The 20,821-nt window shown below is 42.5% G+C and overlaps 1 protein-coding gene across 3 annotated transcripts; it reads right to left on the reverse strand.

The window, feature by feature from the left end:
• Positions 1-1,880: 1,880 nt before the first annotated feature.
• On the reverse strand, positions 1,881-20,804 carry txndc9 (thioredoxin domain containing 9). 3 transcript variants are annotated; one of them, XM_063053981.1, is made up of 5 exons: positions 20,786-20,804; positions 8,815-9,032; positions 7,993-8,111; positions 6,734-6,988; positions 1,881-2,120 (listed from the first exon to the last, which is right to left on the reverse strand). In XM_063053981.1, the coding sequence occupies exons 2-5, from the start codon at positions 9,001-9,003 to the stop codon at positions 2,006-2,008; spliced, it is 678 nt and encodes a 225-aa protein (XP_062910051.1). In that variant the 5' UTR covers positions 9,004-9,032; positions 20,786-20,804; the 3' UTR covers positions 1,881-2,005. The 3 variants fall into 3 exon arrangements, with proteins under 3 accessions (XP_062910051.1, XP_062910050.1, XP_062910048.1); XM_063053980.1 differs by lacking the exon at positions 20,786-20,804 and adding an exon at positions 10,577-10,665; XM_063053978.1 differs by lacking the exon at positions 20,786-20,804 and adding an exon at positions 9,954-10,513.
• Positions 20,805-20,821: the final 17 nt, after the last annotated feature.

A 20,821-nucleotide genomic window follows, 5' to 3' on the forward strand; every position in this document is an offset into this window, starting at 1 on the left:
TACCCCCATGACTTCCGATAGACGCTCACTAAAAAAAAGTGTAAGTATAAAAAAATCAGCTAAAGTTATAAAACAGTAAAGGAATAAAAAAAAGTAAAGCAATTAAGACAAACACAATATAATACAAAGAAAAAGCCAGTAAATATAAAGAAAACCGTAACGAACAACAGACCCTATGATTAAACAAAAAAAAAGAAACGAGATAATTAACATAGACTAGTTAGGAAAAACTACAAAAAGTACATTTGAAAACTACAAAGTTTAAGGCCTCAAAGGAAATACGTGAAATGATGCTGACGGAATAACCACCCAGAGACCCCAGGGAAAAAGAAAGGAATGACGCAGTTGAGAAAAAGTTTGGCAACCATATTAATTAACCAAAAATAAACTTTTCTGCCCATATAAAGCAAAAAAAAATTAAACCCTACAGATTAACAGCCTCTGATCAAACGGAGATAATTAAAAATTACGATTAAGATGTTGAAGGTGAAAATTGATCCAGGTAACTCTGGGCATCCGATGGAGAATCAAAAAAAACGGGGAGCCCCATCAGACGTGCGAATCTTTAAACGTGCAGGGTAAAGCAGCACTGGTTTTAAATCCATCTTGTAGAGTTCCGACATCACAGATCTGTAACGAACACGTTGATCCCGAATCTGTTTACTGAAGTCCTCCACGAACCTAAAATGAAGATCCAAAAAATCAATGTAATCTTCAGGTCGAGCGAATCGAAGCAATTTCTCCTTGTCTTGAAAGTAATGAAATTGTAGAATAACATGTCGAGGTTTATCTGACTTAGATGAATATGATGGAACTCTGTGAGCCCGATCCAATAAAGGTGGTTGGTCAGGAAATACGGTAGGAAATGCATCTTTTAAAAGTTGAGAAAAAAAACTTTATAGGGTTGTCAGATTCAGCAGCTTCACGAATACCAATAATTCGAATATTCCGCCGTCGCATTCTGGATTCTAAGTCAGAGTTATTAAAAGTCAGAAAGTCAAGTTTTTTCTTCATTACAGTAATTGTTTCTTCAATTTTCCCCATCTTGAGTTCACTTTGTTGCGTGGATTTTTGAAGATTAAATATAGCAGACTGATGTTCTGTGATAGATGTTTGCATTTTCTCAATTGCATCGGCAATTTTCTGGAGATTAATTGAAATTTCCGCACGAATCAGCTGCGATATAGAAGTTGAAATTTCCGTTTGAATTAGATCCGATATAGCTTTCAAAGTTAACGGTGGTTCAGTCGGAGGAAGATCGGTACCTTTCGGTCTAACCGGAGGTTTGCCGTCTTTCCCATTTTTCCCGTTCTTACAGATAGCAGACCGTAAAAGCATCCGAATATCAAAAAAAAACAATTTGTTTCAAAGTATTATAAAAGTCGATGCCTTAATGGTTAGCTTAACATAGCTGATCATAGGAAAAAAACTCAGGTAATGGAGTGAGTCAAGAACACGACTTCACTCCATGAGCTCTACCGGAAGTCTGACCGTTACATTTAAAACAGACTGTTTCATTATTTGAGTTGCAAATGTTGCTGAATATTATGCAAACTTCCCTACCTCAAAACCTTCTTTATTCCCTAATCCGAAATTACACAAAGTGGCAGGAACGCATCTCAGAACGTACCATGGATTTGAGTGTCTGCAGGATGATATGGAGGCCAAAAGGCCAATTACCAGAGTCAAAAGAGCATTGAGAAGCACAATCACTACTCCCAGCAACCCTGTATACCTCCACCTGTACAGGTTGCTGATTCCCCTCAATGTCTACAAATGTTCTGAATAAACCATCCTCAAAAGAATGCTACTAGAGCAAAACAGATAGATTAATTTAAAGTTTCATTCATGGAACTAATATTCTAACCCTCTAACAGGTAACATTCTCCAAGTCACTAATTTGCATTGCAATAATTTTTTATTGGGCTATGAAAATTAATGAAATCAAAATTTAACAATACATAAGAATAAAAGATTGTGTGGATTAAGAAATATGCTTAGCAATCTAATCATCATCTGAATCAGAATCATTGTTCTTTCCTCTAATTGTCCTTTTCTCCATCTTTGTGACGCTTCCACATTTTTTTTGCATCTGGAAAGGTGGGTCCATCAAATTTCCGCTAAGAAGAAAAGAGTCAGACTTTAGTTGATTTTAATGTGTCCTTTTAAAGTTCGATGACAAATTCTGCTTGGAAGTTATATACTATTGGAAAGAATTGCCTGTGTTTGGTGGAAAAAGACTTTTCATCTCAAACTGCTGAGATCTCGTCACAATTCCACTCACCTATAACAATAATCTCTCACCCTGTGAATGCACTGCTCTCCACTCTCTCCTTACTAATCCCAAACTTATCAAATTTGCAGATAAAGACAGTGCTGTTGCAGTCTGACAGACTGACCTCTACCTTGCTGAAACCAGATGACAGCTCTCAGATACCTTCTCTTACTTATCCCTGAATCAGGACCCCATTGAGAAGCATCAGAACACTGTCTCCCACACTGGCACTGACTTCATGACCTGGGGAGATCTCCCTTCCACAGACTCCAGCCTCAGTTTCCCTACCTCACACTGCCCATTTCTATTTCCTACCCAAGATCTACAAACCCAACTGCCCCTGTAGGTCCACTGCTCCTGCCCCACCTAACTTGCATCCTTGTATGGCGACTTCATTTCTCCATTTTGTCCCGTCTTAGCTCAGTCCCTTCCCACTTACATCCATGACACTTCGCATGCTCTCCTGTACTTCAACAACTTTCAGTTCCCTAGAGCTGTTTGCCTCATTTTCACCACAGATATCCAGTCCCTGAACACTTCTATCCTCCAGCAGGAAGGCCTCAAGGGTCTCTGCTTTTTTACTATTACAGTTCCCCTCCACCTTCCTTCATTTGGCAGAACTGGTACTTGCCCTGAACCACTTCTTTTTGCCACCTCCCACTTTCTCCAGATCAAAGGTGTAGCCTCCACACCTGCATGGGTCCCAATTCTGTGTCTTTTCATTGGCTACATAGAACAATCCATCTTAGAAACCTAAACAGGTAATGCTCCCCAACTCTTTGCTACACTGATGGCTGCATTGGTGCTGCTTCTGGCACCCATGCAGAGCTTGTCAATTTCACCAGCTTCTACTCCACCCGCAAATTTACTATTCCATGTTTGACACCCCTCTCCCCTTTCTTGATCTGTCTCTACCATCTTTTATAAAAAACTACTGACTCTCAGTTACGTTGACCACACCTCTTCCCGCGCTGTCACTTGCAAGGATGCTATTCCCTTGTCACAGTTCTTCTGTCTCTACATATCTGTTTTCTTGATGAGGATTTCCATGCTAGGACATGTCCTTCTCCACTCCCCCTCCCCCAGAAAATGGTGTTTCCCCTCCATCTATCAAAACAGCCCTCACACACATCTTCTCCATTTACTGCCCATCTGCCCTCTCCCCATTCCCACTCTGCCCAATAACAGCAATACAGTTCCCCATTCTCTCACCTACCATTGCACGAGCCTCTGCATCAAACCCATCATTATCCACAACTTCTGCCATCTCCAACGAGATGCCAACACCACGCACATCTTTTCCTCCCCCCTAGGATCACTCTCTTCTTGTCCACTCATTCCTCTCCATCAGTCCCGTCTAAGTACTCATCCCTACAATTGTGCTAGGTTTTTACACCTGCACCTACAGCTCCTCCTTCACCACCATGCAGTCTTAAATAGTCCTTCCAGGTGAGGTAGCACTTCACGTGCAAATCCATCGGAGTCAATTTTTTGTACCCTGTTCTCCCGGTGCAGCCAGCTACATCTGTGAGACCTGATGTAGATTGGCCAGGATTTCCCAGTGGTCAGTCATTTCAATTCCACTACCCATTCCCATACTGTCCCTTTAAGCCCAAACACAGATTGAATGAATAACACTACATATTTCACCTTGGTTGTCTCTGACCTGATGGCATCAATATCAAATTGATTTCCAGTAACCACACCTCAGTGTTCCCCCACCTCCCCCATGTTTTCCCTTCTATCCCTGCTCCATTCCTCTTTCCCCTCCCCACCTTCACAACTTGTTCATCACCTACACCTTACTTCAAGTCACCCACCTTCTTCCCTTTATTCCATAGTCTAGTGTCCTCTCCCATCATATTCCTTCTTCATCTTCAATCCTTTGCCTCTTTCACCTATTACCTCCCAGTTTCGAACATTGTTCCTTCCAACCCCACATCCCATCTTCCCCCTCGCACCTGGGTTCGCTTACCATCTGCCAGCTCATGCTCCTTGCTCTCTCCCACCTTTGAATTTTGGCCCTGCTTGTTTCTTTACAGTGCTTATCAACGATCTCAGCCTGACATGTCAACTGTTCATTTCCCTCCATGGATGCTGCCTGACCTGTTGAATTCCTCCAGCACTGTGTGGCACTCAACATTTTAAATAAGTTGGGTAGCCACAGGCAAGCAGCAAAGGAAGAAGTCTGGAGTGTAAAATTACTGCAGATTTTGGTGAGAAAATAGCAGGTCAATAATAGGATATCCGGTCATTTGTTGGGAGTATTTGTTTGTACAATCTGCCAATTATTGAATTGACTTTATTTCTTAAATTCCTCATACATATGGAGTAAAAATCTTTACGTTATGTCTCCATCTAAATGTGTAATGTGCAATCATAGTAATTTATAATAAATAGAACAGTCAATGTAATTCTGATGGCTTGGTGGAAGCAGCTGTCCCAGAGCCTGTTGGTCCAGGCTTTTATGCTGCAGTACCACTTCTAGATGGTAACAGCTGGAATAGATTGTGGTTGGGATAGCTTGGGTCCCCAATGATCCACAGGCCCTTTTTATACACCTGTCCTTGTAAACGTCCTGAATCATGGAAAGTTCACAACTACAGATGCGCCGGGCTGTCCACACCACTCTCTGCAGAGTCCTACGATTAAGGGAGGTACAATTCCCATACCAGGCAGTGATGCAGCCAGTCAGGAAGCTCTCAATTGTGCCCCTGTAGAAAGTTCTTAGGATTTGGGGGCCCATACCAAACTTCCTCAACCGTCTGAGGTGAAAGAGGCACTGTTGTGCCTTTTTCACCACAGAGCTGGTGTGTACAGACCACGTGAGGTCCCCAGTGATGTGGATGCCGAGTAACTTTGGCTTAAGGATAGTGCTTTCATATGTCAAATGTGCTATAAGCACAACATTTAAACAGGAGGGCAATGGAAATTTTAAATCATAGCTTCAGTTCTCTTTGCAAACTTACATAAACATCCTATGGCAGTTTTTGAAAAAGTTAAAGGGATTTTCCTTGTGTCTGACCTAACATTTATTTATCCCTCAGTCTGCAACATTAGCTAGATTACTCAGTAATCATCTTGTTGATGTTTCTGAGACCCGTACATGTGAAAAACGACTACAGTATTTTCTAACCTTTTACAACAGTGGCCCAGTTTCAGAATAATGTATTTGGTGTAAAGTGATTAAAATGGAAAGGGGATGGGTTCTGACAAAACAGAATGCTATCAAGTTTCTTCCCCCAAGCAGCATTTTTAAAACGATTATACAGTAGAATCTTTAAGGATCGTGGTTTCCCTTCTACCGTCATCAATGATGCCCTCACCCGCATCTCCTCCATTTCCCGCACTTCGGCCCTCACCCCATCCTCCTGCAACCACAACAGGGACAGAGTTCCCCTTGTCCTTACCTACCACCCCACTAGCCTCTGGATCCAGCACATTATCCTCCGCAACTTCTGCCACCTTCAACAGGACCCCACCACTAAGCACACCTTTCCCTCTCCACCCCTCTCTGCTTTCTGCAGGGATTGGTCCCTCCGCAACTTCCTTATCTGCACGTCCATCCCCAATGATCTCCCACCCGGCACTTATCCCTGTAAGCATAAGTGCTACACCTGTCCCTACACCTCATCTCTTGCAACCATTCAGGGCCCCAAACAGTCCTTCCAGGTGAGACAACACTTCACTTGTGAGCCTGTTGGGGTCATCTATTGCATCCAGTGCTCCCGGAGCAGCCTCCTCTACATCAGTGAAACCCAACGCAGATTGGGGGACCGCTTCGTCGAGCACCTCCCCTCCGTCCGCCATAACAGACAGGATCTCCCGGTAGCCACCCACTTCAACTCTGCTTCCCATTCCCATTCAGACATGTCCATACATGGCCTCCTCTACTGCCATGATGAGGCTAAACTAAGGTTGGAGCAGCAACACCTCACATACCTTCTAGGTAGTCTCCAGCCCCTTGGTATGAACACAGAATTCTCCAACTTCCGGTAATTCTCTCCCTTCCTCTATCCCTATTTCACTCTATCCCCTCCACCAGCTCCCTCATGGTTCCGCCTCCTTCTTCTACCACCCATTGTTTTCAGGGCTATGACGTCAATGCTTCCCCTCCCCCACCCCTTTGTCTTTCAAATTACTGGTCTTTCAACTGAAGCTACAAGCATTCTTCAAATCCTTCCCCATCTTTCATTCTTCAGTCCTGACGAAGGGTTCCAGCCCGAAACATCGACTCATCGTTTCTAACTGATGCTGCCCGACCTGCTGAGTTCATCCAGCGTACGGAAAGTACAGCTTAAAGTTGTGTATGTTGAAAAATGTCAAGAATATTTTCTTTGGAAACCACACATTCAGTTGGATTTACAGCCATATCACTCAAGATTAAAAAAAACATACTTCTAGAAAACTAAAAATGAAATGTACCAATATATCCACATCATAAAATAAGGAGCCTACCTGTAGTTAATGATGGCAGCACATCCCAATCTCCATTCCAAAGTTTCTGTAGTGAAATTATCTGTGCAACCAAGGTCATCAAACCCAACAATGTAATCTTTTGCTTTCCCATCTTTCACCAAGACCATTGTTGGAATTATTTTGATTCGTAATTTCTCAGAAAGGAAAGGAGCTTTTTCTGCATTTAATTTGATGAACTTGGTTTCAATATGTTTTTTAGCCAGAACAGTCAAATGCTTGTCTACTATCTTGCATCTGTATGTGAAAGAATAAATTAACTTCATATATGCATTGTTGGTCTTTTTAAAGTACAGAAATATTTAGTATGAGCAGGGAAATAAGACAAATGACAATCAGTCAATGAAAAATCATGATTCAATGGGAAGCTAAAATGCCATGTAGGGACAAGAACGTACAAGATGACAAGTGGAAAACAAAAAAAAAAATCACTAAGATTTTGTCCACCTATTACACCCAGTAAAAGACGTCAAGATATAGGTATTACCTCAAAGCAAACAAACTGTATATGAAAAGCATGGAAATAACTTAAATGCATTGTCCAAAAATGACTGATGCTAAAGCAATTGTTCGAAGAAAATTAATAGATATTTGAACAGAAGAGCTTGTGTGAAGATGTCATTTGCTGCATGTATTTCTCCAGGAGACCAGCTTCATACTGCTTTAATCCCTAAGGCACGAAGTTATAAATGATCCGCAAATATATAATGGGGGGATGTAGTGTTAAGGCACCCAGCTTTTCTTTTTACCTGATTCATGTTACTCTGGTACTGCATTAGTTGATCATACAGCTTGAGTTTTCTTTTACAACCTCCTGCTGCAGAGTTCTTTCATCAGAACAGCTAGTGTACCAAGCAGACATTGCACTTTGTACAGGGTGAATTTAAACCACAGTTGAAGGCTGTGGATTTTTGGAACCATGTCATGAGTTAGAAAATCAACAATGCAACAAAGATTAACACTAACAGATTTTCAGCATTGTGCACTAATTTTGATTGGTGCCGAATCAGCAAATCATTAAATGGTTGATAGAAAGCGTATTCACTCTATATATTTTAGAGATAATAAATTTGCATTGTATTTTAATTTGGGATTCATTTATGATTAAAGGAAATAGAAGTAATACAACTTAATTTATATCTAGAATTATCTTCTTACACCCCCCTCCACCCCAAGTTAAAAAATGACAATACATTCTTTTATTCAAAATGTAATTTCTTATTCAAAATACAACTTCTCACCTAAATGTGGTATCTCTATAAAAGTGGCAAACCACATTTTTACTCTCCTTAACCTCCTGAAAAAAATCTTTTTCACTGGGAATCTCCCTGTATTCACCATGGCCTTTTGATAGCCATTCCTGTAGACAAATGGAAAGCAACATGAGAAAATGTTTATGTTTCTTTTTATCAAAATAAGAAAGCATATCTCCATTAAATCAAATCTTAGGCTGTTAAGGTCTCATGTTAGGCGGTGTGCGTTATTAAGGACGCCCATCACCCAGCACATACCTTCTTCTCATTGTTACCATCAGGAAGGTACAGAAGCCTGAAGGCACACACTTAGTGATTCAGGAAGAGCTTCTTACCCTCTGTCAACTGATTTATATATGGACATTGAACCCATGAACACTACCTCACTTTTTTTTATTATTTCTATTTTTGCACTACTAATCTTAATGTAACTATTTAATATACATTTATATACCTACTGTAATTCATTTATCTTTTTTCTATATTGATCATGTAGTGCACTGTACTGCTGCCGCAGTACAGAATTAACAAATTTCACAACATATACCGGTGATATTAAACTGGATTCTGATCTTGAAAAAAATTGTACTTTAATAAATCAATGTAAAAAACTGTACTTTACCTTCAAGAATAAAATTTTAGTATCATCTCTGCACCATACAGTATAAACGTACAACATTTAAGCACTAGAATTAAAATTTCAACTATCAATAAAATTCATGCAATTTTTGTTAGCACTAATTACTGTATAATTTGCACTAGCAGTTCTAGTCAGTACAAAAATGATCAAATCTGTTTTCAAGTTTTCACCTGTTTCTGATGTTGTGCTTTCTTCAATGATTCAAGTCTTCTTTCTCGGAGTTTCTCCAGTTCATCTCCATCCATCTTTTCATATTTTTCAATCTCAGCATCTAAATGCTGTTCAACAATTTCTGTTGTTTGCAGCATCTGCTGTTCAATGACTTTACTGAGCATAGCCACCGAGGGATTACTTGCCATCTTTGCCAATCTGAATATGCTTCACAAAACTCAAGAAAAACAATAGGCTTTTCAAAATAAATATACATAGCATTAATGTAATACTGTTAAATTTATTGTCTAGTTAAAAAAACAAAATAATCAATTTCCACATTATACAGAAAACAATTAGTTGGAATTTTAAAAGCTGATTAAATATGTTTTGCACACAAATCTGCACTAACCGTGTACCCCTTAATATCAGAAAAATCTTTATTGACTATACTCAGTGACCTAGCCTCCATAGCCAGCTTGGGTATATAATTCCTCCCCCCGCCCAAAAAAAAATCACTGCCCGTGAAGAATCAGTATGGCAAGTGTCATTAACTGCACAAATACAACAAACATGGAGAAACTATGAGAGTGGACTCTGTACAAGCAAGATGACAGGAGATGAGGTAAACGGAGCCATCAACAATGATGATGAAATTTCGAACTCCGGACGGACTCCAAGTGGATTGAGCAACGTATGAACATACATATTATAAAGATGTGACTAAGTCCATCCAGATTCCCACAGCAACACTTTTATTTTAAGGAGAAACTATTTCATGTGAAAGTAGATTCAACTACACAGAACAGCGAAGAGGTTGAGAGGGGAATTGGTTTGACTTTTGCTCAAGGAAGAATCAAAATCTCTCCGGGCTCTCCTACTGGCAGGGAGCGTGGTTCAGTATAAAGCTTACACATTCACAGGCAAAATGGTATATTAGCCTATTCCGTGAGCTTCTCCCGTCTTTTACCTTAACGTTAAACGCCAGCATCCTGAAAAACTGTTGGGTAATTTTCTATAATAGTTCATGACATGCTAATGTATACAAACCAAATTCCTTACAATGTGTCAATTAGAATTTAGCACTATTTTGAGTGTTTTCTCTATTCACTCAATCTAAAAAAAATATTTAACATGCCATTCACACTTCTTACAATACCTGTTTTATATATAATTTGACAAATTATCCGAATCATTCTCAACACGCGAAATTGTTGTAAAGTTCTCTCGTCAATTCCTGCTATTTGACTATCTGTCCATCATTCCCACTCTTTGTCTCGTATTGTTCGGCCACCCCTACCTAACGGTGTTAACACAGTTAAAATAGGCCGGTGTAGGTTTCTCCCAGATGATCCGCTTTCTTCCCATATCCCAGATGTGGAGATGGAAAAGTTAATTGGCCACAGTAAATTATCCCAAGTACTGTTGTGGAATCTACAGGGAGTTGATAAAAATGCAAGAAGAATAGCGGGGAGATGAATTGCTTTGTGAACCAGTCGGCTGAAATGGGCTCTTTTGTGTCGTACGGACATGTGTAAAAAAATAAGCGGGGTTGCAAGTGTGAGCTGCTACAGACCCCGTGAACTGAAAAACCTCAGGCCCAATCTCCCTCTGTTCGGTCTAGGTGCAGCTCTCGCCTCCCACATGTTCTGTTTCAAACCACATCAGATCAGCAAAAAAAACTTGACAAGGAACAGAAGACTCCAGCGTCACTCCCTACACATAAATACAGCAACCACTCTGGTTCTCGCCGACTCAGGAAGCCTCAGCTCCCCTACTTACGCAGCTTTATTCCACCCGCACAACCGTCCGCTTCCGCTTCTCCCTGCGTCGCGTCCGGGGTTATGTGTCACGGCTTTTGCTTCCCTGGCAACAGCTGTCCAATTGGAGCAAAGGAAAGAAAGCACGTGGTTCGTACCCCGACGCCGTGCTGCAGACGGGCGGATGAACCAGCTTTGTTTTTTTTGTTTGTGCTGGAATCAGTACCGCTGTACATTCAATTATCCTCCCAATAATAGGGCGGTTGAAATATAGCCAAAATCATCGTCTCTCTTTAATGTTAATCACCGTTTTAACTGCAAAAATCGGGCCACCAATTTGACATGCTGCCCTCAAATGGCATACTCTAATACAATGAAATTACCAGTTTACGCCGCATCTGCTCTCAGGATGAGGCTTTTCATTCTAGGACGAGGGAGATGTCTTCATTTTTTAAAGAAAGGGGCTTCCCTTCCCCCACTATCAACTCTGCTCTTAAACGCATCTCCCCCATTTCACGTACATCTGCTCTCACTCCATCCTCCCACCACCCCACTAGGAATAGGGTTCCCCTGGTCCTCACCTACCACCCCACCAGCCTCCGGGTCCAACATATTATTCTCCGTAACTTCCGCCACCTCCAACGGGATCCCACCACTAAGCACATCTTTCCCTCCCCCCCTCTCTCTGCATTCCGCAGGGATCGCTCCCTACACAACTCCCTTGTCCATTCGTCCCCCCCATCCCTCCCCACTGATCTCCCTCCTGGCACTTATCCGTGTAAGCGGAACAAGTGCTACACATGCCCTTACACTTCCTCCCTTACCACCATTCAGGGCCCCAAACAGTCCTTCCAGGTGAGGCAACACTTCACCTGTGAGTCGGCTGGGGTGATATACTGCGTCCGGTGCTCCCGATGTGGCCTTTTATATATTGGCGAGACCCGACGCAGACTGGGAGACCGCTTTGCTGAACATCTACGCTCTGTCCGCCAGAGAAAGCAGGATCTCCCAGTGGCCACACATTTTAATTCCACGTCCCATTCCCATTCTGACATGTCTATCCACGGCCTCCTCTACTGTAAAGATGAAGCCACACTCAGGTTGGAGGAACAACACCTTATATTCCCTCTGGGTAGCCTCCAACCTGATGGCATGAACATTGACTTCTCTAACTTCCGCTAAGGCCCCACCTCCCCCTCGTACCCCATCTGTTACTTATTTTTATGCACACATACTTTCTCTCACTCTCCTTTTTCTCCCTCTGTCCCTCTGAATATACCCCTTGCCCATCCTCTGGGTCCCCCCCCCCCCGTCTTTCTTCCCGGACCTCCTGTCCCATGATCCTCTCATATCCCCTTTGCCTATCACCTGTCCAGCTCTTGGCTCCATCCCTCCCCCTCCTGTCTTCTCCTATCATTTTGGATCTCCCCCTCCCCCTCCAACTTTCAAATCCCTTACTCACTCTTCCTTCAGTTAGTCCTGACGAAGGGTCTCGGCCTGAAACGTCGACTGCACCTCTTCCTAGAGATGCTGCCTGGCCTGCTGCGTTCACCAGCAACTTTGATGTGTGTTGCTTGAATTTCCAGCATCTGCAGAATTCCTGTTGTTTGCGTTAAAATTACCAGTAATGTTTTATTTTTACATGCCATGCCTGTGAACAAATTTTATTGTGTTGTTCAATCACGCAGCATAGAACTAGCTTTTGGTATCGGTGCCGGGCATAAGGTACCTTTGTATGCTAATCAGACTTGCAGGCAATATCAAACACAAACAAGAGAAAATCTGCAGATGCTGGAAATTCAAGCAGCCCCCACAAAATGCTGGAGGAACTCAGCAGGCCAGGCAGCATCTATGGAAAAATCTACAGTCGACACTTTGGGCCTAGACCCTTCAGCAGTATTCAGTAGAGTGCAGAAAGTGTAAATAACTTCATCACAGCATTGTATGCCCTGTCAGGCAACTGTGCACATAGAAATCAGAGAGATGCGCTCATTAGAGGCAGGATTGTTGTTAGGCTACTAGACACCAAACTTTCAGAGTGACTTCAGTTGCAGGCAAATCTCACACTAGAGAAAGCTATTATTATAGGCAGACAGCATGAGAACGTTTGTCAGCAACACGCAGAACGCAGGCACAAAGCTGTACAAAGAGAAGAGTACAAACAAGTGTAGTCAAAAAGACTACAGTAAAAGGTGACAGTAGAGCTCAGCTCAAACAAAACAGACAAGCAAAGAGCAGGTAAAATGCCTAACTGCAGGAGAAGCAGCAATTCTCCATTCCATGTCAAAGAGCTCTGTCCAGCAAAAAAAGATGAAATGCCACCAAAGCAATAGAGTTGGCCATTATAGAAACATCACTCAAAAACAGTTCTTCAGGAAGTCAAAGAAAACCATGATTCAGATGAAGAGAAAGATTTGCTTGGGACTCTAGACTCAAATAGACAAGGCTGGTGTTGCTATGGTTCAGTTGCTAAGTGAGGGAGTGACATTCAAAATGGACACTGGGGCAGATGTCACAGATATCGTCGAATGTCTGTTCACAAAACTGTTGAAGAAAACAAGCATTGCACTAAACCCAACAAAGAAAGTGCTCACGGGGCCAGGGAAGCATAAGCTCAGTGTGAAAAGGATGTTTACTACTTCCACCCATAAAAATGAGAAACAGTTGAAAGAAGATGCCAATGTTGTTCAGAATCTTTTCTCACCACTACTGGGACGACATGCCATTGAGAAGCTGAACCTTGTTGCAAGACTGGATTTGCTAAATGATGTTCAGTGGCAGAAGAAGTACCTGGAGTTGTTCACAGGCCTGGGGGTATGGAAAGAAGAGTATCCTATCCAACTGAGGCCATTCTCTCTGACCACAGTGAGGTGTCTACCCATCCCATTAATGAACAAAGTCAAAGCTGAACTTGAGAGAATGGAGGTGCTTGACATCTAGCATGAGTGGACTACTCACTGGGTACACGGGCATTATTCCTGACCCCTACCTAGATGGCACAGTGAGGATCTGTGTTGATCTAACAAAATTTAATAATGCAGTGAGGTGGGGGAAGTTTATCCTGCCTTCTGTTGAGCACCCATTTGGGTATAATTGGTGGAGCAAAGTTCTTCACCATACTAGATGCAAACTCAGGAATCTGTTTACCTCCTGAGTCACAGAAGCTCACAAACTTTATCACACCATATTGACACTATGCCTTCAAGAGACTCCCTTTTGGCATCTTATCAATCCCTGAACTCTTTTAGATCAGGATGAACCAGATTTTGGAAGACTGGAAGGAGTAGTCTGCCACATGGACAATATATTGAACGTCAGAGGCTCAAGTAAGAAACATGACAAAAGAGTAGAATCCGTCTTAGAAAAACTGAAACAAGCTAGAATCACCCTAAATAAAAAGAAATGCAAATTTGTAAAGTTGGTGTTGAAGTTCTTAGGCCACTAACTGCCCTCAGGGGGAATGCAACCAAATTCAGATAAACTGGCAGGAGTTTGGCACATGGAACAATCTATGAATGTATCAGAGATCTGCAGTTTCTTTAGCATGCTAAACAGCTGGGAAAGTTCATTCCAGATTTGGCGGAGAAAACAAAATCAATATGAGACCTCCTGTCTCAGAAAACGTTTGGACCTGAGATGCACCACAGAAGTAATTCTCATCACTTAAAGTAGAGCTTATCTCTCTGCCAACATTGGCCTTCTGTGATTTGAACAAATCAACCAAGGTCTCAGCAGATGCCTCTTCTTTTGGCCTAGGGGGTGTACCCATGTGAAACCGAAGTGCTGTATAGAAACAGGTAGCAAGTGCATCAGGAGCACCGAGTCCTAAAGAACAGAGTTGTCCCCAAATCAAATAGGAGACGCCGGCTCTCGTGTGGGTTTTCGAACACTTCAGCTGCTACTTGATACAGAGATTGCACACTGTTCCAAGAAATGCAAGGTTAGTGATTATAGCTTTCCACATATTGACTGAGATTCCCATACTTTAAAAGGACTAGATGGCATTGAGTTTGTCAAATGTGTTCTTGAAGGTTCCTTAATCAGCACATAGCAATCCTAATGGGAGAGTGTGCAATACTTGAGGTCGTTTTAAGGAGACAGTGCAGGTGACAGAAATATGTGTAGGAACACTTTGAAACTAGTGATCATAATGCCATGAGTTTCAAGGTAATTATGGAAAAGATAGGCTTGGTCCTCAGGTTGAGATTCTAAATTGGAGAAAGGCCAATTTTGGTGGAATCAGAAAGGATCTGGCAAGTGTCAATTGAGACGAGCTGTTTTCTGCCAAGGTTATACAGTACTTGGAAAGTGGGAGGCCTTCAGAAACAAAATTTTGAGAATCCAAAGCTTGTATGTGCCTGTCAAAATATAAGGCAAAGACAATAGGCTTGGGAAACCTTTCTTTTTTGGGAGAAGTTAAAGTCATGAAGGAAAAAAGGAGGTGCATAACAGGTATAGGCAGGTAGGAACAAATGAGGTACTTGAGGAGTATAAAAAATGCACATAAACACTTAAGAAACCAGGAGGGCTAGAAGACGGTATGAGGTTCTTCTAGCAGACAAGATCAAAGAGAATACTAAGGGTATCTACAAAAACAACAGGAATTCTGCAAAGCTGGAAATTCAAGCAACACACATTAAAGTTGCTGGTGAACACAGCAGGCCAGGCAGCATCTCCAGGAAGAGGTACAGTCGACGTTTCAGGCCGAGACCCTTCATCAGGACTAACTGAAGGAAGAGTTAGTAAGAGATTTGAAAGTGGGAGGGGGAGGGGGAGATCCAAAATGATAGAAGACAGGAGGGGGAGGGATGGAGCCAAGAGCTGGACAGGTGATTGGCAAAGGGGATATGAGAGGATCATGGGACAGGAGGCCCAGGGAGAAAGACGGGGGGGGGGGGGAACCAGAGGATGGGCAAAGGAAATATAGTCAGAGGGACAGAGGGAGAAAAAGGAGAGTGAGAGAAAGAATGTGTGTATAAAAATAAATAACGGATGGGGTATGAGGGGGAGGTGGGGCATTAGCGGAAGTTAGAGAAGTCGATATTCATGCCATCAGGTTGGAGGCTACCCAGACGGAATATAAGGTGTTGTTCCTCCAACCTGAGTGTGGCTTCATCTTTACAGTAGAGGAGGCCGTGGATAGACATGTCAGAATGGGAATGGGATGTGGAATTAAAATGTGTGGCCACTGGGAGATCCTGCTTTCTCCGGCAGACAGAGCGTAGGTGTTCAGAAAGGCGATCTCCCAGTCTGCGTCGGGTCTCGCCAATATATAGAAGGCCACATCGGGAGCACCGGACACAGTATACCACCCCAGCCGACTCACAAGTGAAGTGTCGCCTCACCTGGAAGGACTGTCTGGGGCCCTGAATGGTGGTAAGGGAGGAAGTGTAAGGGCATGTGTAGCACTTGTTCCGCTTACAAGGGTAAGTGCCAGGAGGGAGATGAGTGGGGAGGGATGGGGGGGACGAATGGACGAGGGAGTCGCGTAGGGAGCGATCCCTGCCGAAAGCAGAGGGGGGGGGAGGGAAAGATGTGCTTAGTGGTGGGATCCCTTGTCTTTACAGTATTGGAGGAACAACACCTTATATTCCGTCTGGGTAGCCTCCAACCTGATGGCATGAACATCGACTTCTCTAACTTCCGCTAATGCCCCACCTCCCCTTCGTACCCCATCCGTTATTTATTTTTATACACACATTTTCTCTCTCACTCTCCTTTTTCTCCCTCTGTCCCTCCGACTATACCCCTTGCCCATCCTCTGGGTCCCACCCCCCCGTCTTTCTCTCTGGACCTCTTGTCCCATGATCCTCTCATATCCCCTTTGCCAATCACCTGTCCAGCTCTTGGCTCCATCCCTCCCCCTCCTGTCTTCTCCTATCATTTTGGATCTCCCCCTCCCCCTCTCACTTTCAAATCTCTTACTAACTCTTCCTTCAGTTAGTCCTGACGAAGGGTCTTGGCCTGAAACGTCGACTGTACCTCTTCCTAGAGATGCTGCCTGGCCTGCTGAGAAGGGTATCTACAGATATGTTTAGAGCAAAAGGATTCCGTGGGACAAAATTGGTCCTCTGAGTGATCAGAATGGTAAGCTATGCGTGGAGCCAAAAGAGATGGGGGAGATCCTGAATGAATTTTTTGCATCTGTATTTACTCAGGAGATGGACATAGAGTCTATAGCAGCGGTCCCCAACCACTGGGCCACAAAGCATGTGCTACCGGGCCGCGAGGAAACAATATAATTTGGCGATATGAGTCAGCTACACTTTTCCTCATTCCCTCTCACGCACTGTTGAACTTGAACGCACGCATCACCCATGTCAGCGTGGGCAGAAGATCAAGTTCTCGAGCTTGCAACTGACAGCGGACTGAAAGGTATGTTTGACATAACATCTCTGCCGGCATTCTGGATCAAAGTCAAGGCTAAATATCCTGAGATAGCCACGAAAGCACTGAAAACATTATTTCCAACATGTCTGCGAAGTGGGCTTTTCTGCAATGAATGCAACGAAAACTAAATTGCGGAATAGACTGGACATAAGGAACCCCCTTTGAGTATCGCTGTCTCCTATCACCGCTCGATGGGACCGTCTTGTTGCAGGAAAACAAGCCCAGGGCTCCCACTGATTCAGCGATATTGGTGTGTTGCAATGATTTTATACGTTCATACGAGGAAAATATGTGCTGTGTGTTTAATATCCAAACGTTACTTAAAATGTTATGATGCTATTGACTTATAAGTGACTTATAATTGACTTACCACTATATTCATGCGCTGTGTTACATAAAACCTAAAATAACACTAACATATAGTAAAAGCAGGAATGATATGATAAATACACAGCCATATAAAGTAGAAATAATGTACGTACAGTGTAGATTCACTGAACAGAATCACCAAAAACCATCTGTAGAAAAAAAAATCGGCACGTACACGCATGCGCACATAGGTGCCCACGCAAGGCTTCACGGTCATGGTAGTCTTTCTTGGGGTAAACACAACGTATTTGACTGCTACTCTTCTCCGTTGGCAACTCTCCCCTCCCTCCACACCCCTCCCCCACCCGGTCGGCCGGTCCACAAGAATATTGTCAATATTAAACCAGTCCGCGGTGCGAGAAAGGTTGGGGACCCCTGGTCTATAGAAGTGAGGCAATGCAGCAGCCAGTACATGGACCATATACAGATTACAGAGGAGGTTTACAGTCTTAAGGCAAATCAGGGTGGACAAATCCCCAGAACCTGACAAAGTGTTCCCTCCTAACCTGTGGGAGGTAAGAGCAGAAATTGTCGGGGCCTTAGCAGAGGTATTTAAATCACCTTTAGTGACAGGTGAGGTACTGGAGGATTGGAGAATAGCTAATCTTGGTGTGCTGTTTGAAAAAGACTCTAAAGGCTGATTTATACTTCTGCGTCAACTCGACGCCGTAGGTACGGCGTCGCTGCAAACCCTACGCAGAGCCTACGCGGATCCCTATGCCATAGCCTGACGTGCACCTCTCCCAAAATATAACTACGCGTTGCGGCAACGCAGAACAACTGTGATTGGTCCGCCTGGGAGCATCGTATTTCCTCCTACACTGCAATAGCTTCCCATTGGGCGACTGAAGGGCAGGGAGGGAACTCTGGCTGCAATGCTTTCCATAAAGCTTTACAGACCTCCAAAATTATGGAGGACACATTTCACTTTTACGAAAAAAGACACTCACTTTAAACTTGTTTACCCCGAGAAAGCCTTGCGCGGGCAGGTGTGTGCGCATGTGCATCATGCCTGAATTGCAGAGTGACGCAGACACACCAACGTACAAGTATAATGCTTACAACACGCGTAGGCCACTTGTGCAGGTTATGGCGTCGAGTTGACGCAGAAGTATAGATCAGCCTTAAGGATAAACCAGGAAATTTTAGGCTGGTGAACCTGACATCAGTAGTGGGAAAGTTATTGGAAGGCATTCTAAAAGACTGGATATGTGAGTATTTGGAGAGACAGGAATCGATTAGGGATAGTCAGCAGGCTTTGTGCATGGTAGGTCATGTCCAACCAATGTTATAGAGTTTTTCAACGATGTTACCAGGAAAGTTGATGAAGACAAGACAGTGGATATTTTCTACATGGACTTCAGCAAGGCCTTTGATATACCGCCAAACAAAACAATGTTCCTTTGGACTAAGGTGCACAATACAGTGCATATAACTCACATACATCAAGTAATATTACCACAAATAAATTAACAAGTAATAATGTAGATTTACAGGTGAAAAAGGAAACAGTATAATGCAACTAGTGAAACTCATTCATGAGGAAACCTGGGTGGTGGGAGCGAGTTCAGTCGTCTTACAGCCTGGGGGAAGAAGCTGTTCTTGTCCATCCGAACAGTTCTTGTCCTAAAGCTACGGTACCTTCAACTTGTTCTTGCTCCTGAACCAGCATGGATAGCTTCACTCAACTTAACACTGAACTGTTTCCGCAACCCATGGACTCACTTTCATATTCTCAGTATTAATGAGTTACTTACTTATTTTTAAAAAATATTTGTATAGTTGTCTTTTGCACATTGTTTGTTTTGCCAGTATTTGTGTGTAGTTTTTCATTGATTCTATTGCATTTCTTTGCTCTACTATGAATGCCTGCAAGAAAATTATTCTCAAGTCAGTACATGGTGGCATATACATACTTCGATAATAAATTTATTTTGAACTTTGCTCCATCTTCTCCTTGTTGACAATCAACACAGCTACACCTCAGGGACGCATACTTAGGCTCGTGCTCTTTTCTCTCTACAAACATGACTGCATAGCTAAGCATAACTCAAGCACCATCTATAAATTCAGATGACATCACTGTTGTTGGTAAAATCTCAGGTAGCAGTGAGAAGTTGTACAAGAATGCGAAAGGCTGGTTGAGCGGTGTTGCAACAACAACTTTGTATTCAATGTCAGAAAAACCAAGGAATTGATTGTAGACTTCAGCAAGAGGAATTTGGGAGAACACACATCACTCTTTATTGATTGATCAGCAGTGGAAAGGGTGAGCATTTTAAGATCCTGGTTGTCGATATCTCGGAAGATATGTCCTTGGCCCAACACATTGAAACAATCATGAAGAAGGCATGCCAACAGCTCTACTTCATTAGGAATTTGAAGAGATTTGGCATTTCATCAAAGACCCTCGCAATTTTCTATAGAGGTATGGTGGAGACCATTCCGACTGGTTGCACCATAGCTTTATATGGAGTTTCCAATGACAAGGATTGCAACAGCCTGCAAAGAATTATAAACTCAGCCAGCTTCATCAGGAGCACAGACCTCTCACCATTGAGGGCATCTTCAAAAGGCAATGCCTCAATGAGGTGGCATCCAACACCATCTGGGATATTTCCTTTTCTCATTACTAGTCAGAGAGGAGGTACTAACTATGAACTCACACCCTCAACAATTCAGGAATAGCTTCTCCCCCATGTCATCAGGTGTCTGAATGGTCCATGAAAACTACCTCATTATTCTTTTATTTTTTACGTTTTCCCACTGCCATCAGGTTCATGAACCAACTCGCAAAACCTTAACACAACCTTGAACTATATACACTTTTCTTTAGTCTTAATCTTGGGTAAGTGTTATGTTTACTTTGCAAATGTGTAAGTTATGTATAACTTATGTTAAATTAATTTTAATTAATGTCTGTCCTCATCTTGCTGCCTCAAAAGCAAATTTTCATAGAATTTATATCCTGTGGAAATTTGTGTCTCACAATGAATTTAAATTAACAGCTAATACTTTGATTTTAACCTTTTGAGAGGATAAATAATCTCCAAACTAAAATGAAATTTAAGCAGTGAGTAAGTCTTACTGGTAATTCTTGACTCGAGAAGTTCTGTTAGCAATAATGGCTGGGAAACTTAAGACAAAACTTGCTTATCACTGAGAAAAAAACAATTAAAAACAAATAAAAGTGTCAAAAGACTTTCAGGTGATGGAATCTGTAGCAAAAAAAAGGTGCTGGATGAACACGGCTTGTCAAACAGTATCTGTGAAGGCAAAACAATGGTGGACGTTTCGATCGAGGTCTTACATCAAGATTGTTTTTGTTCCTGAAAATAAATATATATTTCCTACCTCACAGTTTGACTATATTATTTTGTATTACTAAGATATTAGTCTGTATTTTAAGTAAATTAGCATTCAATATAATAACGAGAACAATATCCCAATCTGTGTAATATCATAATCTAACCTCAATTTCGCCTCATTCACAACGCTCACCTCTTTC

The sequence above is a fragment of the Mobula hypostoma genome, chromosome 7 (assembly GCF_963921235.1).
Source record: "Mobula hypostoma chromosome 7, sMobHyp1.1, whole genome shotgun sequence".
NCBI lineage: Eukaryota > Metazoa > Chordata > Chondrichthyes > Myliobatiformes > Myliobatidae > Mobula > Mobula hypostoma.

Excerpts from the sequence above, each read along its gene's own strand:
- txndc9 (XM_063053981.1), bottom strand. The coding sequence starts at position 9,003 with ATGGCAAGTAATCCCTCGGTGGCTATGCTCAGTAAAGTCATTGAACAG. Across the intron at positions 6,989-7,992 it reads TATAGAGATACCACATTTAG|ATGCAAGATAGTAGACAAGC; the intron begins GTGAGAAGTTGT and ends TTTCACATACAG. Across the intron at positions 2,121-6,733 it reads GCTGCCATCATTAACTACAG|CGGAAATTTGATGGACCCAC; the intron begins GTAGGCTCCTTA and ends TTTTCTTCTTAG.